A 16,028-nucleotide genomic window follows, 5' to 3' on the forward strand; every position below is an offset into this window, starting at 1 on the left:
CTGTGGCTTCTGCTCACCAGTTTTTCATAAACAGGTGTAATAGTGTTTGCCTTATATTTAGTGTTGTCCTCTCTGTTTCCCAGAAAGGTACAAGATGTTGAATCTGTCCAAGAAGTGGAGGGTCCTTACTGGCAAAGAGTCACCCTCATTCTGGAGTTGTTGCAGCACAAAAAGAAGATCAAATGCCCTCAAATACTGATTCCAACTCTTTTTAACTTGCTGTCAAGGTAATGGCACTTGGATTTGGTCTGCGAGACTGTAGGGTGGTAAGAATTTGCCCATGTTGATTTTATCATTGTCTTTTGGGGATACTTTCTTGTTCAGATCATCTATCCGATAAAGGAAGTTAAAGTACTATACTAGAAATACCAAAGACTGGGTTCAGTAACCCTTTACAGATTTCCTAAGCTGACTTCCCCTGGGCCGTGTAGTAGCTGACCTCATTGCTCTACCTGCTCTCCTGCTTAGCTTTCAGTCCCAATACCCCAGCCACTCTCACTTGCATTTTAAGAATGCTGTGTGACTCCTCTCACATTTTAGTTAGAGTTGGCCACTGGGCTGAGGAGTCTGTTGTCATCAGAAAAGTACAGTGATCCTCCACATTGTTAGAAGGTTGCAAGTAGGTTAGGGGGAGATATGTAATTTGTGGACAGAGATCATTTGATGTACTTGGCTGTATGAGAAACAAGACTAGAGTTAGAAATCTATTAAACTACGTTTATTAATAGTATTTTCTTTATTCCTTATTGAATAAGTTCTGAACAGTAGTCATTAATGTGAATTAACTTCTAAAGTGTCAATCATTTCTCTTTTGGGGTTCTTCAAGGTGTTTAGAACCTTTGTCATCAGAGCAGGGGAACATGGAGTACACTAAGCAGTTAATTCTGAGTTGTTTGCTCAACATCTGCCAAAAGCTCTCCCCGGACGGTGGCAGAATACCTAAAGGTAAGAGCTTGGTGGACGGGAAGGGCGGGACACTACCTGCTTGTACATGAGTGTAGCAGCCACTCCTGCTTCCTGCTCCCCTCCTGCAGATGTCGTGGATGAGGAGAAGTTCAACGTGGAACTGATAGTGCAGTGCATCCGCCTCTCGGAGATGCCGCAGACTCACCACCATGCCTTGCTGCTTTTGGGCACCGTTGCTGGAATATTTCCGGTAAGTGAAAGATGTAAGACTTGGGTGGCCGTTTCAGGGCTCTTCTTTAATGTGTTGGTATGTACTGATTTAAATTCACTGGGCAGAGGGTTGGGCTCAGTGGTAGAGCTTTTGCCTGGCAAATATAAGACCTAGTGTGATTCCCAGTGTTGCAGAAAGAAAAAAAGAAGCTTCAGTTAGTAAAGTAAAAAAATAATACCAAAAAATAATAATAATAATAATACCAATTTTCTCACTGGGATGTGGCAAAGCTTCAACTGAGCAATGGGTGGTTAGCTTTCCATACGTTTTCTGACACACTGTAACTCTCCAAGAAGACTAGCTTGTCAATTCCCAGAAGGTACTAAACAAACAAGACCAATTTAAAAAGACAAGCAAACAAATAAAAAACTTGCAAAAGCTCATTGCAGAAGCTATAGTGTGTCTCTTTTGTCCACACTTCTTTGCTTGCAAATATTCATTGCAATGACTCATTGGTCTGGTTGAGGCCTATAGTTTTTGATACACTATCAGTAGTGAGTCCTCACTGGGACTCCTCTTGGATATCTTGTTAACCTGTGTCACAGAGATCCTGTAACTTTGGATCTATAGGACTGGCCCCTTCATATACTGACAGTTTATTGATGGGGTAGATGTTGGGTGGACCAGTTCCAAGACCTGGATCTGGGCCTGAAAGGTATCTGAGCTGGTCAGCCCACCTGCTCTCTCACTCCCACACTATCAGGGAGAGCTCTCCTACTCTGACCCAACTGGCCTATCCAATGCTGCACGCAGCAAGGGAGATCTGGCCATTTTATTTTACATATTTTTGCTTGTTTTTATTTCTGGTGGTGTAGGGCATTAGCCTGAAGGCCTTGTGCATGCTAAGCAGGCATTCGGCTGTTGAACTATAGACCTAGTCCCAGCCCCTTGCCTGTTCTTGAGGAAGGATCTATTTTTTTTTTTAATTGATTTTTAAAAATAACTCTTTGGTATTTGAAAGAGAAAATGGTGATTATTGTACTTTATTTTAGGATAAAGTTCTTCACAACATCATGTCTATTTTTACATTTATGGGAGCCAATGTTATGCGCCTAGATGATGCTTATAGTTTTCAAGTTATTAGCAAAACAGTGAAAATGGTCATTCCAGCGCTTATTCAGGTAAGCTGTCTGCATGCTTGTTACTATTTTTAATTTGTATAGTTCTCATGTGAATGCCAGTTTGGAAGCACTCAGGTTCTTCCTTGTCCAGAATTGTACAATGGTGAAGCCAGCCAATGGGCTTACAAATTAATCACATTCTGTTACTACCATCAAGTATGTTAAGTCTGTTCACTGAACTATAGTAATGTAGCCATAGAAGTGTTTTGACCTTCCAGTGAGTAAATTGACTATTTTATAATCTGATAATGAAGGAAGCTTTTAGATTGGGAATACAATAAAGAAAAAAATAAGAGAAAGGAACTTTTATAGCTTCAATCTCAGAATTATTAGTATGAACGTTTTCTAAGCATAGTCTGAGAGCCAGGACTTACATTTTCCACGTGGAAGCAAATACACGATGTGAAAAGTAGCTCCTAGCCTGTCTGTTACCCCATACACACACTGCTCTGGGGATAAAATAGACTGTTCACACTGTCTCCTTTTAATTCTTGGTGTTAGATTGGTGCTTCCTGTGTTCAATACATTGACTCAATAGAGGGAATGCCTAATGTATATTTCTGTGTGTGTGTGTGTGTGTGTGTGTGTGTGTGTGTGTGTGTACGTACATTTTATGCCAAAGGAATAAGGAAATGCTAAAGAGAAAGCAAACATCTATGTGGTCTAGAACAACCAGAAAAAAATCGTAAGAACCAGGATTTGAACCAACAAAAGGGGAGGGCTCGATTTATGCAGAAGTATGGCAGAGCCAAGACAGACAGTGCTGAGTTTTCACTGAGAGACCTAATCCCTCTGAAAGCTGGTCTTGGAGGTTATTTGTGCCTCCGAAAATCCCTGTCTGATCTTTTGCAGTCTGATAATGGAGACTCTATAGAAGTCACTAGAAATGTTGAAGAGATTGTGGTGAAAATCATCGGTGTGTTTGTGGATGCACTTCCACATGTGCCGGAGCACAGGCGCCTGCCCATCCTTGTGCAGCTTATCAACACACTCGGTGCAGAAAAATTCCTGTGGATTCTCCTCGTCTTGCTTTTTGAACAGTATGTCACTAAAACAGTGCTGGTGGCTGCTTATGGAGAAAAGGTCAGAATATAGATCAGGTGGGAGGGTAAGAAGGAATGGGGTGGTGTCATGTGGGCTTTGATCCTGGTCAGCTTCATGTGTGTAGTTGCCAGTGCTCGCCCAGAAGCTTTTTCAAGATTCATCCTTCCTTCCTAAGCTTTCAGAATGTATAGACCCAGAACATCCTTTTTTGTTTGTTTGTTTGAGAAGGATTTCTCTGTATATTCATGACTATCCTGGTACTCACTCTGTAGACTTGGCTGGCTTCCACAGAGATCCCCCTGCCACTGCCTCCTCATTTCTGGGATTAAAAGTGGATGCCACCACTGCCCAGCAACTGAGAACATCTTTAAATAGCAACAAAACATCATCTAAGGTCCCTTGACTAGAAATGGGTCTAGAGCTCCCTCCAGTGGTTCTGTTTAAGCCCAGCAGGGAGGAGCGTTGAAACAGGGTCTCTGCAGTCTACCTGTGGTGTCACTCTGTGAGGGGAGGACTAGCCAGTTGTTTGGAAGAGCCAGAGCTCCTATGCACGGTTCTCTGAATTGCTGTATTACTGAAGGGACTCATAGCTTTCTCATCTGCTGACAGCTACAGGGAAAGGCATATACTGCTGCAGGATGTGTTCTGGGATTCGAGCTTACTGATGGACTTTCTAGGCAGTGTTGATACCTTTCCCCTTCTGTTAACAGGATGCTATTTTAGAGGCAGATACTGAGTTCTGGATTTCAGTCTGTTGTGAATTTAGTGTTCAGCATCAGGTCCAGAGCTTGATGCATATCTTCCAGTACCTAGAAAAGCTGCCAGAGGAAAAGGAAGGTAAGTCTGGGTCAGGTGTGGGCTACCATCTAAACTGAGCGTGGAGGATGTTAAGTTCACCAGAGACCCCTGACCACTGTACCTCTAACACTCTATTAGCTATATCTGAAGTTTAAAGTTTGGAGATACACATCTTCAGCTTTTAGACAAGCATTTTGAGTGGAGATGTCCTCCTTCAGCCTCTGGGCTCCAGCCCTCAGGATCTCAATTCAGATCTAGAATGTTTGATTGTCTCCACTTTCCCATGTTGTATTTTCTACTTTGACCGATCCACTCTTCTCAGACCTGTTGGGTGGCTGCTTCTACTTGTACCTTGTACAGATTAGTAGTTGGAGGTGGATAAAGTTACTGTTTTGTTGCTGTTTTTCAGAAGCCACCTCCAAGGCTTCTACTAAGAATGAAGTGCAAAATGAAATGTTACCAGTTTTTAAGGTGGATGCTCACACAAGCAAGCAGCTTCGGCATTTCAAGTATTTGTCAGTGTCCTTCATGGCCCAACTCCTGGCTTCCAATCATTTTCTCAAAAAGGTAATAATAGCCTTGTTCATGCCAGCCCCAAACTGCTAACAACCCAGTGTCTGCCAGTCAGGTAGATAATCCACCTGGTTCTGAGGGAAGATCTGAACAGCACAGCCACCTGATGTTGCTCTCTTAGGAAACTATGGTTTATATCGAGGATATAGTGTTAGCACCTCTCTAGAGGTCAGGACCACAGGTGCCTCTGTCACCACCTCTGTGCAAGCAAAGAAAGAGTGAGAATCGGGGAAAAGGATCCGCACTCTCCTAGACCTAGTCATTAGCTCTGCAGCTTCCTGATAGAAATGGCATGGAAGGTTTATCTCAGTGTGCCGGCTACCTTACCATTATAAAATGTTACTATTTTTAAATTTTAGGGAAAAAAATCTTCATAAGAAATACAGCATAAATGGGGTATTGAAAATTCAGCCTAATGAAACATTGGCAGGAATATTATGATAGGATTTTCTCCTTAAGGATTTAGAATACTTTGTCTTCAAGACAGGGTTTCTCTATGTAGTCCTGACTGTCCTGGAACTCAAGAGATCCACCTGCTTCTGCCTACCAAGTTCTAGGATTAATGGCGTGTGCCACACTGCTCCACCAATTTCTAAAAATAAAAGGCATAAAAGAATGCTTGAAAAATAGAGACAGTGTTGCTGTATACAAACACACACTGTTGGGCTGGCTAGATGGATCAGCTGGTATACCCTTCCTGCCAAGCCTGATGACCCAAGTTTGTTCCTGGGAAACTGCATATTGGAAGTAGAGAACCCATTCCTGCAAGCTGTCCTCTGACCTTCACACATGCCCTGTAGCATGCACAAGAGCATACATGCATGCAAGTACACATGCACACTAAGTAAATTGATTTAAAAAAAAACTGTTCAAAGATTCTAGATTTTTTTTTAATTATTTATTTTATGTATGAGTACAGAGTATCTTCAGAAAAGGGCATCAGATCTCATTACAGATGGCTGTGAGCCACCATGTGGTTGCTGGGAATTGAACTCAGGACCTCTGGAAGAACAGTCAGGGAGTGTTTTTAACCGCTGAGCCACCTCTCCAGCCCCAAAGATTCTAGATTAACATAGAAGTTCACGATATACTTGCCTAGTTAACTTCTTTAAAAATGATGTGACATGCTGTGGGTTAAGCCAGTGGTAGAGAAAGAGTAACCAGACAGGTCAGTGTGACTGACCACCAGGCTGAAAACACACCTAGGTGGAGGGAGGGAAGGAAGGAGGGAGGAAAAGTGGCAGATGGTTTACAAAGCCACAAAGAAAGCACACTTAAGAACTGATGCTGGCATGGTGTGTTTCTAAGGGAAAAGTGAATCTACCATGTACACCAAATAACTTTAGGTAGAGTAAAAACTTTGATGTGAAAAGCAACACTTGGAGCTTTTAAAAAGAAGATCTAGGAGAACAGTGTTGTGATCAAAGGAGAAATCATTCTGAGCCAACAAAACACCACCATAAACAAGCAGAAGGGAAGCTGCAGTTGTGGATGGCTACATGGCAAAGCATAGCATCTTGATGAAGAGGAATTACAAACAGCTGGTTATACTCGATAGAACTCACATGCCCTGTGAGCAGATCAAGGAGTGGACTAGAGGGGAAGCTGCTTTGCTGTTCATCAAGTGGCAGAAATGGCAATACTGTTGATGCCAAGAGGTGTAAGGATACGAGATGTGCTGTGGCGGGTAGTGTGAGTGTGCACACACAACCACTTCAGAGAGGGTCAGAGGGGTGAGTAAAGCTTGCCCAGACGCTTGAGACTTATAAAGATGTTCGTAAGCTTTATTAGTGCAGGAGAACATCCCTAACCTTAACCTGGCAGAAATGCTTCAAAATACCAAACTTTTCAAACCACTTCAAACCATTCAGTTGAAAATTGCACACCTGACCTCATGTGTCAGGTCACAGTCAAAACAGAAACATGTGAAATTACCTTTAAGTTGCAAGGTAATGTCATGTTTATACACGTGTCCCATTTTCACTATCATTAATTGGAAGTTTTCCAAAATAAAAAATCCAGAATTGAAATAGGTCTCCTCGAAAGCATTTTAGGTAAGGAGTAGTATTCAATCTATGCAAAGAAAAAATGGACACAAATTAATCATCTATCAATAAAGGGAAGTGATCACGTATATTACAGAGGAACCATGTGTGTCACTGAACTGAAGGAACTAGAACAAGATAGGTTTCCATATCCTGGTCTCAAAAACCTGACATATGTACTATTTAGAAACTTAATGGCAGGTTCAGGCTCTCTTTGGTGGTCTGAGGTACAGGAAGAGCCAGGAAGCAGTTATATGATAGACCATATCTGTTTTCATAATTGCTATAATACCATGTGAGCTCACAGCGTCAGGCTTTTATAAAAAGCATCTTTTTTTTTTTTTTCTGAATCTTGCTGTACTGTACACACACTACAGACCAAATTAAAGGGTTACAGCCAGCGAGGGAGATCTGAATCTCATTAAACTGTAATGGTAGAACAGTTTCAGGTTCGTGGAAATAGTCTGTTTCTTTAACCCATGTCAAATGCCTTCTTCATCAGCGTCCATGCTGTTCTCATGGAACTTCTTTAATTCCTAGGTTGTTGAAAGTGGTGGTCCTAAGAGCCTCCACGGACTTGAGCAGAGGTATGTTTTTCTTTTTTTAATTTCTTGGGAATAATTCCAACTTGCAAAGGAATTGGAAGAATAAACATATCTGTTTCACACACACACACACAAAACACAGTCTGACCACATCCACTGCTGCATTGCACCTGAACTCCATCATTCTTGCTGCAGACATTCTTGTCTCTGAAAGCAAGTCCGTCAAGTTTGTTTTTTTGCCCTGAATACTTTGCTCCAAGGCAGAGTGAAGACGGTGGACTGGTTTTCCAAGCAGAGGATAACCAGTGCTGACCCTCCTCTCTTTCCTGCTGTAACTTCTGAAGTAAGTCTGCAATGATTTACTAAGTTGCCTTTTCTGAATGTGTCTCCTTTAGTTTGCTGGAAACAGTCCTCAGCTATATTAACACAGTAGCACAGTCGATGGAAAAGAATGCAGACAAACTCACGGGGAAGTTTTGGCGAGCGCTGCTCAGCAAAGCTTACGACATGCTGGATAAGGTGGGCAGGCTTTCTAGGCTCCATCTCCTTCCTGATTTACCGTGTTGCTCACTACCTTTTATGCCATTGTAAAACTACTTCACTCAGGCTTCCACTTTAACAATATACATAGTAATAACTTTCCTTGATAGAAGAAAGCTCCAGGTGTTTTTGTTCAGATCTCTTATTGTCTAAAATCAAACGTATCTGGGAATCAAATATTGCTCTACCAAGGAGGAAACCATGATGAATTTAATAGTTGATCATGCGTATATGTTCTGTGTCATTGAAGATAAAAAGGCCAATTAGATGTAATCGATTGACCTTAGAATTAGGACATGGCCTGGTTTACTTCCTGTTAGTGTTGTTTTTGGTTTTATTTGTGATTAGTATTAACTGCCTGAGAGCTGTTATAGAATTATGTTGAGACAGCATGTATAAAAATATCTGGCACCTCAGGGTTTATAATAAGAGCTGGCCATAGTGATTTTTGGAACATGTGGTCCCAGCACTCAAATCTGAATTCAAGGCTAGCCTGGGCTACATAGATATGCTCTCTGTCAAAATAAAGTCTGTCTTACAGAGTTGAATTTCTCCTTTTCCTTTTGCGTTAAATGTTCCCTTCTCTGTAGGTCAATGCCTTGCTGCCCACAGAAACATTCATCGCTGTGATTAGAGGGCTGGTGGGCAACCCCCTGCCATCTGTTCGTAGGAAAGCTCTGGATCTTTTGAATAACAAGCTCCAACACAACACATCCTGGAAGAAGAAAATGGTAAGGCCCCTATTGCAAGCCTGCTTGACTTCCTCTGCTTGTTTAGCTTGCCCACAATTCTCTGGCACACCATCTAAAATGGAAGGCTCTTAGTATCTGGGTTGGCATACTGTGTGTGATGTGTGAGAGAGATACAAGCTGTTGATTCTCATGCTATAGATATGTTAAGGAAGATCTGAGGATGAAATTCCTAATGCTCTTCTGCTTGCTGTGACCATGCAGCCCTCGGCTGAAGCATATTTGGCTCTCTTCTCACTGGGATGCTGTGTGTGGATCAGAAGTTGGTCAGACCGTGTATGCTTAGCAGTAAGAAAGGCAAATAGACTAGGCGTAGTGGCACTGAGAAGACCAAGACAAGAGGGTCTCAAGTCCATGCCCTGTCTAGGCTGTATAGTGAACTCAAGGTCAATCTGGACAGCTTAGTGAGACCCTATCTCAAAATCCAACTGGAGCTCTGTGGTAGACCAAGAGCCTAGCCAACTCCTCTACACTGGGGACTGGGGAGGAACAGTTGCTTGAATGTGATGTCTGGATTTTGATTAGATGAGACAGACCCAAGCAGGGAGATGGGAAAGGAGACCGGCCCTTCTTGTAGCTCTGATTACTGGTTCTTTTGGCCTCCTTTTCTTCAGGTTCACCGCTTTCTCAAACTGGTTCCAGTCCTTCTGGCCATTGTACAACATAAAAAAAAGGAGGCTGAAGATGAGCAAGCGATTAACAGACAGACCGCGCTGTACACCCTGAAACTCCTATGCAAGAACTTCGGGGCCCAGAACCGAGAGCCTTTCATACCGGTTCTCAACACTGCAGTAAAGCTGATAGCACCAGAGAAAAAGGAGGAGAAAAATGTTCTGGGAAGCGCCCTGCTTTGCATAGCAGAGGTGACCTCCACTCTGGAAGCACTGGCCATTCCCCAGCTGCCCAGGTACCTGAGAAGGGGGTGCCTTCAGGACTTTTGGCTTCTTGAATAGAAAGTAGATGAAAATAGACTTGTGAAAGAATCCATCTTTTCTTTGCTCTGGAAAATGCACCATTACCGTGACCTTCAAACATTGCTTGGTGATGTTCTTCCTTTATGGAATCCCTGTGCTTAGGAAGCAGTGGTGTAATTCCCTATTAAGAAGCATGTCCAGAGCAGCATTTTTTGTGGCAGAGGGAAGCTCTATGCTCCTGACTCTGCTGGTGGCTCTGATCATAACCTGCTATGCAGCTGTGGCAAGTTACTTATCTAAAGCCCTGCCATCTGTAATACAGGGGCATATCTTACCCACCCCCCATGTTTCTCTATATAGGTCTTGTGCTTTGTACAACCCCAGCACCTAGCACATGTTCAGCCACTGAAGAATATTCTTTTTCACAGTTGCCATGTGTCAACACTGTTGGCCCCAAGGCTTTTAGATGGAGTGGTAGAGAGTGTACACACAGCTCTCTGCACTCTGTGGGTTACAGTGTTGTAGCAAACACAGGGGCTGTGCAGTTTTCTTCATGTTCCCACTTCCCTTCTTGTGTTCGTGGCTTGACGCCATCCTAATGCCCTTGTTCCTTCTGCCAGCCTGATGCCTTCGCTGCTGGCAGCCTTGAAGAGCACCAGTGAGTTGGTCCACAGTGAGGTCTGCCTGCTCAGCGCCCTGGCTGCCCTGCACAAAGTCGTTGAGACTCTCCCGCACTTCATCAGCCCCTATCTGGAAGGTCTTCTGACCCAGGTTGGATTTGGTTAACTATGACTTGCTACCCAGGGTGACAAGGGAAACAGTTCTCCCCATTCTTACTGGCTCTTTCTTTACTCATTACTTGTTCCTTTCTATGGTTCATTACATGATTCTTGTTTCCAAACAGAGCTGTTTCTGTTTGCTGAACACGTATCTTTCTTTCTTCCATTGTTATTTCTGTTTCATCATGGAACCAACGGGCAAAAGAGGGTGTCTGTCTTTCAGCTGTGTGTCATGCACCACTTCTATTTACCTTAGATCTTTGAGGATGGGCAGGTACAGTTGCCTACCGTTACTTTTGGAAACTGGTGTGGCTGGGGTTTTGATAGGAAAGCTTCTTTAACTGTAAGGTGTTTTGTATAGTGGGCTTCTTCATTTACAGGTGAGGGGTTACGTGTCAGCACACCGTGAACAAGTGACATCTTTAACTGAAAATACCCATGAAAGTCTGTCCTCCTTAACCAGGTTACTGGTGTCTGGTCTGTGATTACTTGCCTTGTGAATCTGAGTCTTGACTGCCATAGTGCTAGTGACTTGACATTTACTGTCTACAGCAAGGGATCACAGCTGCTGTCTCTTAGAAGGGGACCAGGCTGAGTCTTCCTCAACTGTTTTTAGTGAGCAAGAACCTGAGTTGTAGGAAAACCATCAGGCTGGGAGTCCTTTGTGCTTCTGCCCTTGTCATTCACCTCCGTCATCGACTTCCAGTTAGGGCGTCAATGGGTTTTATCTGCAGATAGTCAGTCTCCTTAAAGGGATTATTGGCTCTGGTGTTTAAGCCATCACCAAGCCTTTGGATGTGGCTGTCAGCACAGTTCAATGTCCTCAGTCACTGTTTTCATGTTCTTGCAGGTTATTCACCTAGAGAAAATCACTAGTGAAATGGGTTCTGCCTCGCAGGCTAACATCCGCCTGACATCTCTTAAAAAGACCCTGGCCACTGGGCTCTTACCTCGAGTCCTACTGCCAGCCATTAGCAAGACTTTCAAGCAGGTCCAAAAGAACTGGAAGGTGAGTGTTGACTGTTGGACTTTGGAGAGGGGGAGTGGCACTCAGATGTGCAATGTTCACAGCATGCTTCACTTCAGGAGGTTCTGAGCTCTAAGACAAGGCAAACATATTCTCTGCTGTATTCGTGGTAGAATCACATGGGCCCATTTATGAGCATCTTGCAAGAACACATCGGGGTGATGAAGAAGGAAGATCTCTTATTTCACCAGTCTCAACTGACCACCTTCTTCCTGGAAGCCCTGGACTTCCGGGCACAGCACTCAGAGGTGAGCTGGTCCCCAGTCCCCACGCCCTGAAACTGTCATTTCTTACTTGCGCAAGAGCCAGGTAAAAATTAACGGTGCAGCATTTGTCCTTGCCAAAGCATTCAGTCCGTGCTCATTAGTCCTTTGTTTTCAGGATGATCTAGAGGAAGTTGGGAGAACAGAGGGTAGGATCATTGACTGTCTAGTGGCCATGGTGGTGAAGCTCTCAGAGGTCACTTTCAGGCCTCTCTTCTTCAAGGTAAGCCTTTCTTGTCTACACGTCTTGCTCGCTGTCACTGGCAGGATGGGTAGATGATGTCACTGTTCTCTCATGGCTGTAGCTGTTTGATTGGGCCAAGACAGAAGATGCCCCAAAGGACAGGCTGCTGACATTTTACAATCTGGCTGACTGCATTGCTGAGAAGTTGAAAGGCCTTTTCACTCTGTTTGCTGGCCACTTGGTGAAACCTTTTGCAGATACCTTGAACCAAGTAAACATCTCCAAAACAGGTTGGTAGCTTCTTTGGGCCAAGGCACCTTTGCTCGTGTGTCTGACACAGGTAGTTAGCACAAAACCTAGAGCTCAGAAAAGACTTTCACAATCCTTAGTCTAAGGATGGTGATTTATTTTTTATTTTATTTTTTTTTACTTTGCCTTATTTTCTATTATGTTAGAACAAATAATCAATTGGCATAGGAGACAGGATGAAGTGGGCATTATTATTCATTATTGGTAGTGACCATGTAATAGTAAATTTGGGGCTGGAGACAGCCCACTGGTAGATTGCTTCCCTGATATAGTTAAGGTTGTGGGCTCCATCCCTAGGTTTGGATTGGTCTATCCTCTGCTAATAATTAGCTTAAGTGACTGAACTTGCCCAACTTAAGCATCACAGTCTTAGCTCTTTATAAAGGAGAGCCCCGTCTCTGGAGACCATTGTTTGGTGTTCTGCCGTTTTCAGCTTCTTGGTCATTCCCACCGTCTCCTCTGGCTGTAATTGTGACCGTGACTGTGTCTGTAATTGCCAGGACTTAGTGTTTCCCACTTGTACTCCTTCCCTGCGTACAGATGAAGCCTTCTTTGACTCCGAACGTGACCCTGAAAAGTGCTGCTTGCTGCTGCAGTTTATCCTCAACTGCTTGTACAAGATCTTCCTTTTTGACACCCAGAACTTCATGAGTAAAGAGAGAGCAGAAGCCTTGATGATGCCCCTGGTGGATCAGGTAACTGGAAGGCCTCTGTCACCGAGGCTGCCTGATAGCTGGCGAGGCTTGTCATGGTGTTCCTGAGGAGAGGGTTCCTTTAAGGAAAAGTTACCCCAGAATGCACTTTAAAAGGAAAGAAATAATCTGTCAGTTTATCCATTGAGAAGGTATGTTAACTATTGTCGAAGGCGCCTCGCTGAGCATGGCTCCTCCCACAGGAAAGTAGCAGTGCCCCAGGTCTTCCAGAGGGAGAGGTTGATGCTAAGGGCTTCTGCAGCTGTTTGAGCTCCAGAGGGAAGAAGTTGGCCCTCGAGACAAGATTAGTGTTGGGAGAACTTACCTTTTGAGCCCGTTAATGCTATGAAAGCTGGTGAAACACACACTAGGGGTGCCTTCGGGCACAAGGGCAGTGTGGCCTATTGCTGACCACCCATGTGTCTTCCTTCCTTCCCAGCTGGAAAACAGGCTTGGGGGAGAAGAAAAGTTTCAAGACCGGGTGACAAAGCACCTGGTGCCCTGCATCGCACAGTTCTCTGTGGCCATGGCAGATGACTCCATGTGGAAACCCCTGAACTACCAGATTCTGCTGAAGACAAGAGACTCTTCCCCTAAGGTGAGGACTGGGAGTCAGTCTTGGACACTGCATTCCCCTTGTGTTGCCTGAATATCTTATGTGGAGTCATGATGTCAGCCCAGGCAGGGCACTGATAGGACGAGCCTGGCCCTAGGCCTACACTGCTACTGGTCTAATATACTGTGTAATATAGAATTCTAGCTTTTATGAAGAATTCTTGGGCTGTGAAGATGGCTCAGTTGATGAAGTGCTTGTTGTGCAAGCATATGAACTAAGTTGATCTCCAGAACTCACATAAAAACCACATGCTGGGGGCTGGAGGGATGGTAGTTGGCTGTTCTTCCAGAGGGCCCAGGTTTGGTTACCACACCCACATAGTGGCTCACAACTGTTTATGGCTCTAGTTCCAATGGATCTGGGCAAAGCACCAATGCACATAAAATTAAAAATATATATAAACCATTTAAGAGGGAGGGGGAAGGCTAGTACACTGGCATGTATTTGGGAGTTACATGCAAAAATGAGAGACTTGCTGAAAAACATTAACACCTGAGGAACAACGCTTGAAATTGACCTCTGACCTTTAGATGCATGTGCACACAAGTGTACACACAGCTACCACACACACACACACATATATAAAATAATTCCTTAGTTCTTCTGTCAGTTCTTATAAATAGCTGTATTTCACAATGTATAGTAGATATAAGCATTAAAATACTTTGTAAATACCTCTTAAGTCTCAAATAGTAAAAACTCCAGGTCATTGTTGTGCCCTGACATAAGTGATTCTGGTGTGTGCATAGAACACTCCTTTAGTTGGAGCCATGTTAGAGCTGAGTGCCATGGTACCTTGAGTGGTTAACCTTCCTTACCTGGAGCTTTCTAGCAGTTTTATTAGTAAATCACAACTATCAAATAAGAGCCTCCGTGGTTAAGAGCCCAAAGCAGACTTCGAATAGGATTCATTCAGTAGGTTACACTTCTAGGGCCAGAGACATTTAGAGCCATCTATCATATAGTTGCAGAATCAATTTTATCTTAGTGTTTTATTTTGGCTACTGTTAAATCTTGGTTAAATGTAAGTAATTATGAAAATTATTCCAAATTAAAAAGGGGCTGTTTTGTTTCAGTGACCTGCTGTTGATACCTAATAGCTACTTACCTTGCTTTTGATAGGTGAGGCATGTAGAGAGAAATACCTAAGCTTTTATTTTACACACTGGCTTTTCTTAAAGGAAAATACCATATTCCCCCTCCCCTCCCCTCCCCCACATTTTGAACAGCTGCAGTGCTAGAACACAGTTTGAAAAATTTACGTAGATTGCCCTTAATCTAAGCTCTCAATGGCTACGCATCTCTGGTGGACACTGAGCGACGACAGTGAAGGTGGAAAGAGCTGTCTCCATTCAGATCAGGCCTCACAGTAGTGAACAGCAGTGAGGGACAGGTGACACGGTCTCATTCTTGATGATTATTCCTTCCAGGTGCGGTTCGCAGCCCTGATCACTGTCTTAGCGCTGGCCGAAAAGCTGAGAGAGAATTACATCGTTCTGCTCCCAGAGTCCATTCCGTTCCTAGCAGAATTGATGGAAGGTAAGTCGAGCTAACCGTGATGCAGAATACTGTGGCCACGGCTGACACAGCTTTGAATGTTGGAAGCTGTCACCTCGCAGTCCCTGAGAGCAACCTACAGTGTATTACTGGTGTCCCCCCGAGATTACTGCTCATATAGGCTACAGCACTGTTTATGAAATGACTTCACATACATGTCACTGTCCATTAAAGGCACAGTCAGCTGTTGATGCTCAGTGTTAGGTGCTGCCATCATCTTACTCAAAAGAACCTAAGAAACAAGAGGCTTAGAAAGTTTTAAGACCTTGATAACAGCGTTGAGTAGCAGATGGGGCTGGTTTAAGCAGGAACACTCTTAATTGACATGCCTCTACATTGTACCACCTTCAGAGCAATTAGGGATGGTGAGGAAGGAAGGATACTTTTGTATCTGGCTGTGCCTCTGACCAGAAGCACACCGTTTTATGTATGGTGTCTGGTGAGGGTTGCAGAGCTCCTGGGGCAGAGGGTGCCTTGTGAGCTTGGGTTTGAATGTGTGCATGCCTGTGAGGAGTGGGAGACAGTTAGGGAGCACCTCGGGTCACAGCCTGCTAGGTACTTACTGTACCTTGACAGAACAGGTAATTCAGCAGGACACTGGCAGGTCTGCTTCTAATTCTGGTTTTCATTGTTAGATGAGTGTGAAGAAGTGGAGCACCAGTGCCAGAAGACCATCCAGCAGCTGGAGGCCGTGCTGGGGGAGCCGCTACAGAGCTACTTCTGAGCAGAACGGAAGGCGCCTCTACCTGCTGCCTGGTGCCGTCAAGAGTTCACATTTACTCTCATGTTTTAATGGGGGTGTGGTGCCATGTTACTTTTGGTACTTTCACATCTGCTGATAGTTACTGTCTTCACAAAATCCCCGTCTGGGATACCACAGAATCCTCTCCTGCCTTTTGTACAGTTGCTAAGGAATAAACCGGATGGTATTTTTTATACAAACTGGTATTTGTCTTTATCCTGAGTGCTGTTCCGGTGAGACAGGCACGCTTAACTTCAGTACCTGAGAACACGGTGTCACTGTTCCTGGCCGCGCCTCATGTGTGTTATGTGTGTAGAAGTGCTACAGCCCACAGCATTCAGCCATTTGGGGCA

The 16,028-nt window shown here is 44.0% G+C and overlaps 1 protein-coding gene across 1 annotated transcript in view; it reads left to right on the forward strand.

The window, feature by feature from the left end:
* The window catches only part of HEATR1 (HEAT repeat containing 1), a gene marked incomplete at its 5' end in the record, with an annotated part of 37,142 nt that extends 21,303 nt beyond the window's left edge, over window positions 1-15,839 (forward strand). Inside the window, 20 exons of the mRNA XM_080918392.1 lie at window positions 84-227; window positions 827-945; window positions 1,035-1,156; window positions 2,170-2,298; window positions 3,151-3,381; window positions 4,053-4,179; window positions 4,550-4,707; window positions 7,299-7,345; window positions 7,699-7,822; window positions 8,434-8,574; window positions 9,207-9,499; window positions 10,127-10,277; window positions 11,136-11,294; window positions 11,426-11,560; window positions 11,694-11,798; window positions 11,881-12,049; window positions 12,609-12,763; window positions 13,200-13,358; window positions 14,807-14,915; window positions 15,569-15,839. Coding sequence (XP_080774518.1) covers window positions 84-227; window positions 827-945; window positions 1,035-1,156; window positions 2,170-2,298; window positions 3,151-3,381; window positions 4,053-4,179; window positions 4,550-4,707; window positions 7,299-7,345; window positions 7,699-7,822; window positions 8,434-8,574; window positions 9,207-9,499; window positions 10,127-10,277; window positions 11,136-11,294; window positions 11,426-11,560; window positions 11,694-11,798; window positions 11,881-12,049; window positions 12,609-12,763; window positions 13,200-13,358; window positions 14,807-14,915; window positions 15,569-15,657 — 2,866 coding nt within the window. The 3' untranslated portion in view covers window positions 15,658-15,839. The remainder of the gene's footprint in view (window positions 1-83; window positions 228-826; window positions 946-1,034; window positions 1,157-2,169; window positions 2,299-3,150; window positions 3,382-4,052; window positions 4,180-4,549; window positions 4,708-7,298; window positions 7,346-7,698; window positions 7,823-8,433; window positions 8,575-9,206; window positions 9,500-10,126; window positions 10,278-11,135; window positions 11,295-11,425; window positions 11,561-11,693; window positions 11,799-11,880; window positions 12,050-12,608; window positions 12,764-13,199; window positions 13,359-14,806; window positions 14,916-15,568) is intronic.
* Window positions 15,840-16,028: the final 189 nt, after the last annotated feature.

Source organism: Micromys minutus, assembly GCF_963924665.1.
Source record: "Micromys minutus genome assembly, chromosome: 6".
Taxonomy (NCBI): Eukaryota; Metazoa; Chordata; class Mammalia; order Rodentia; family Muridae; genus Micromys; species Micromys minutus.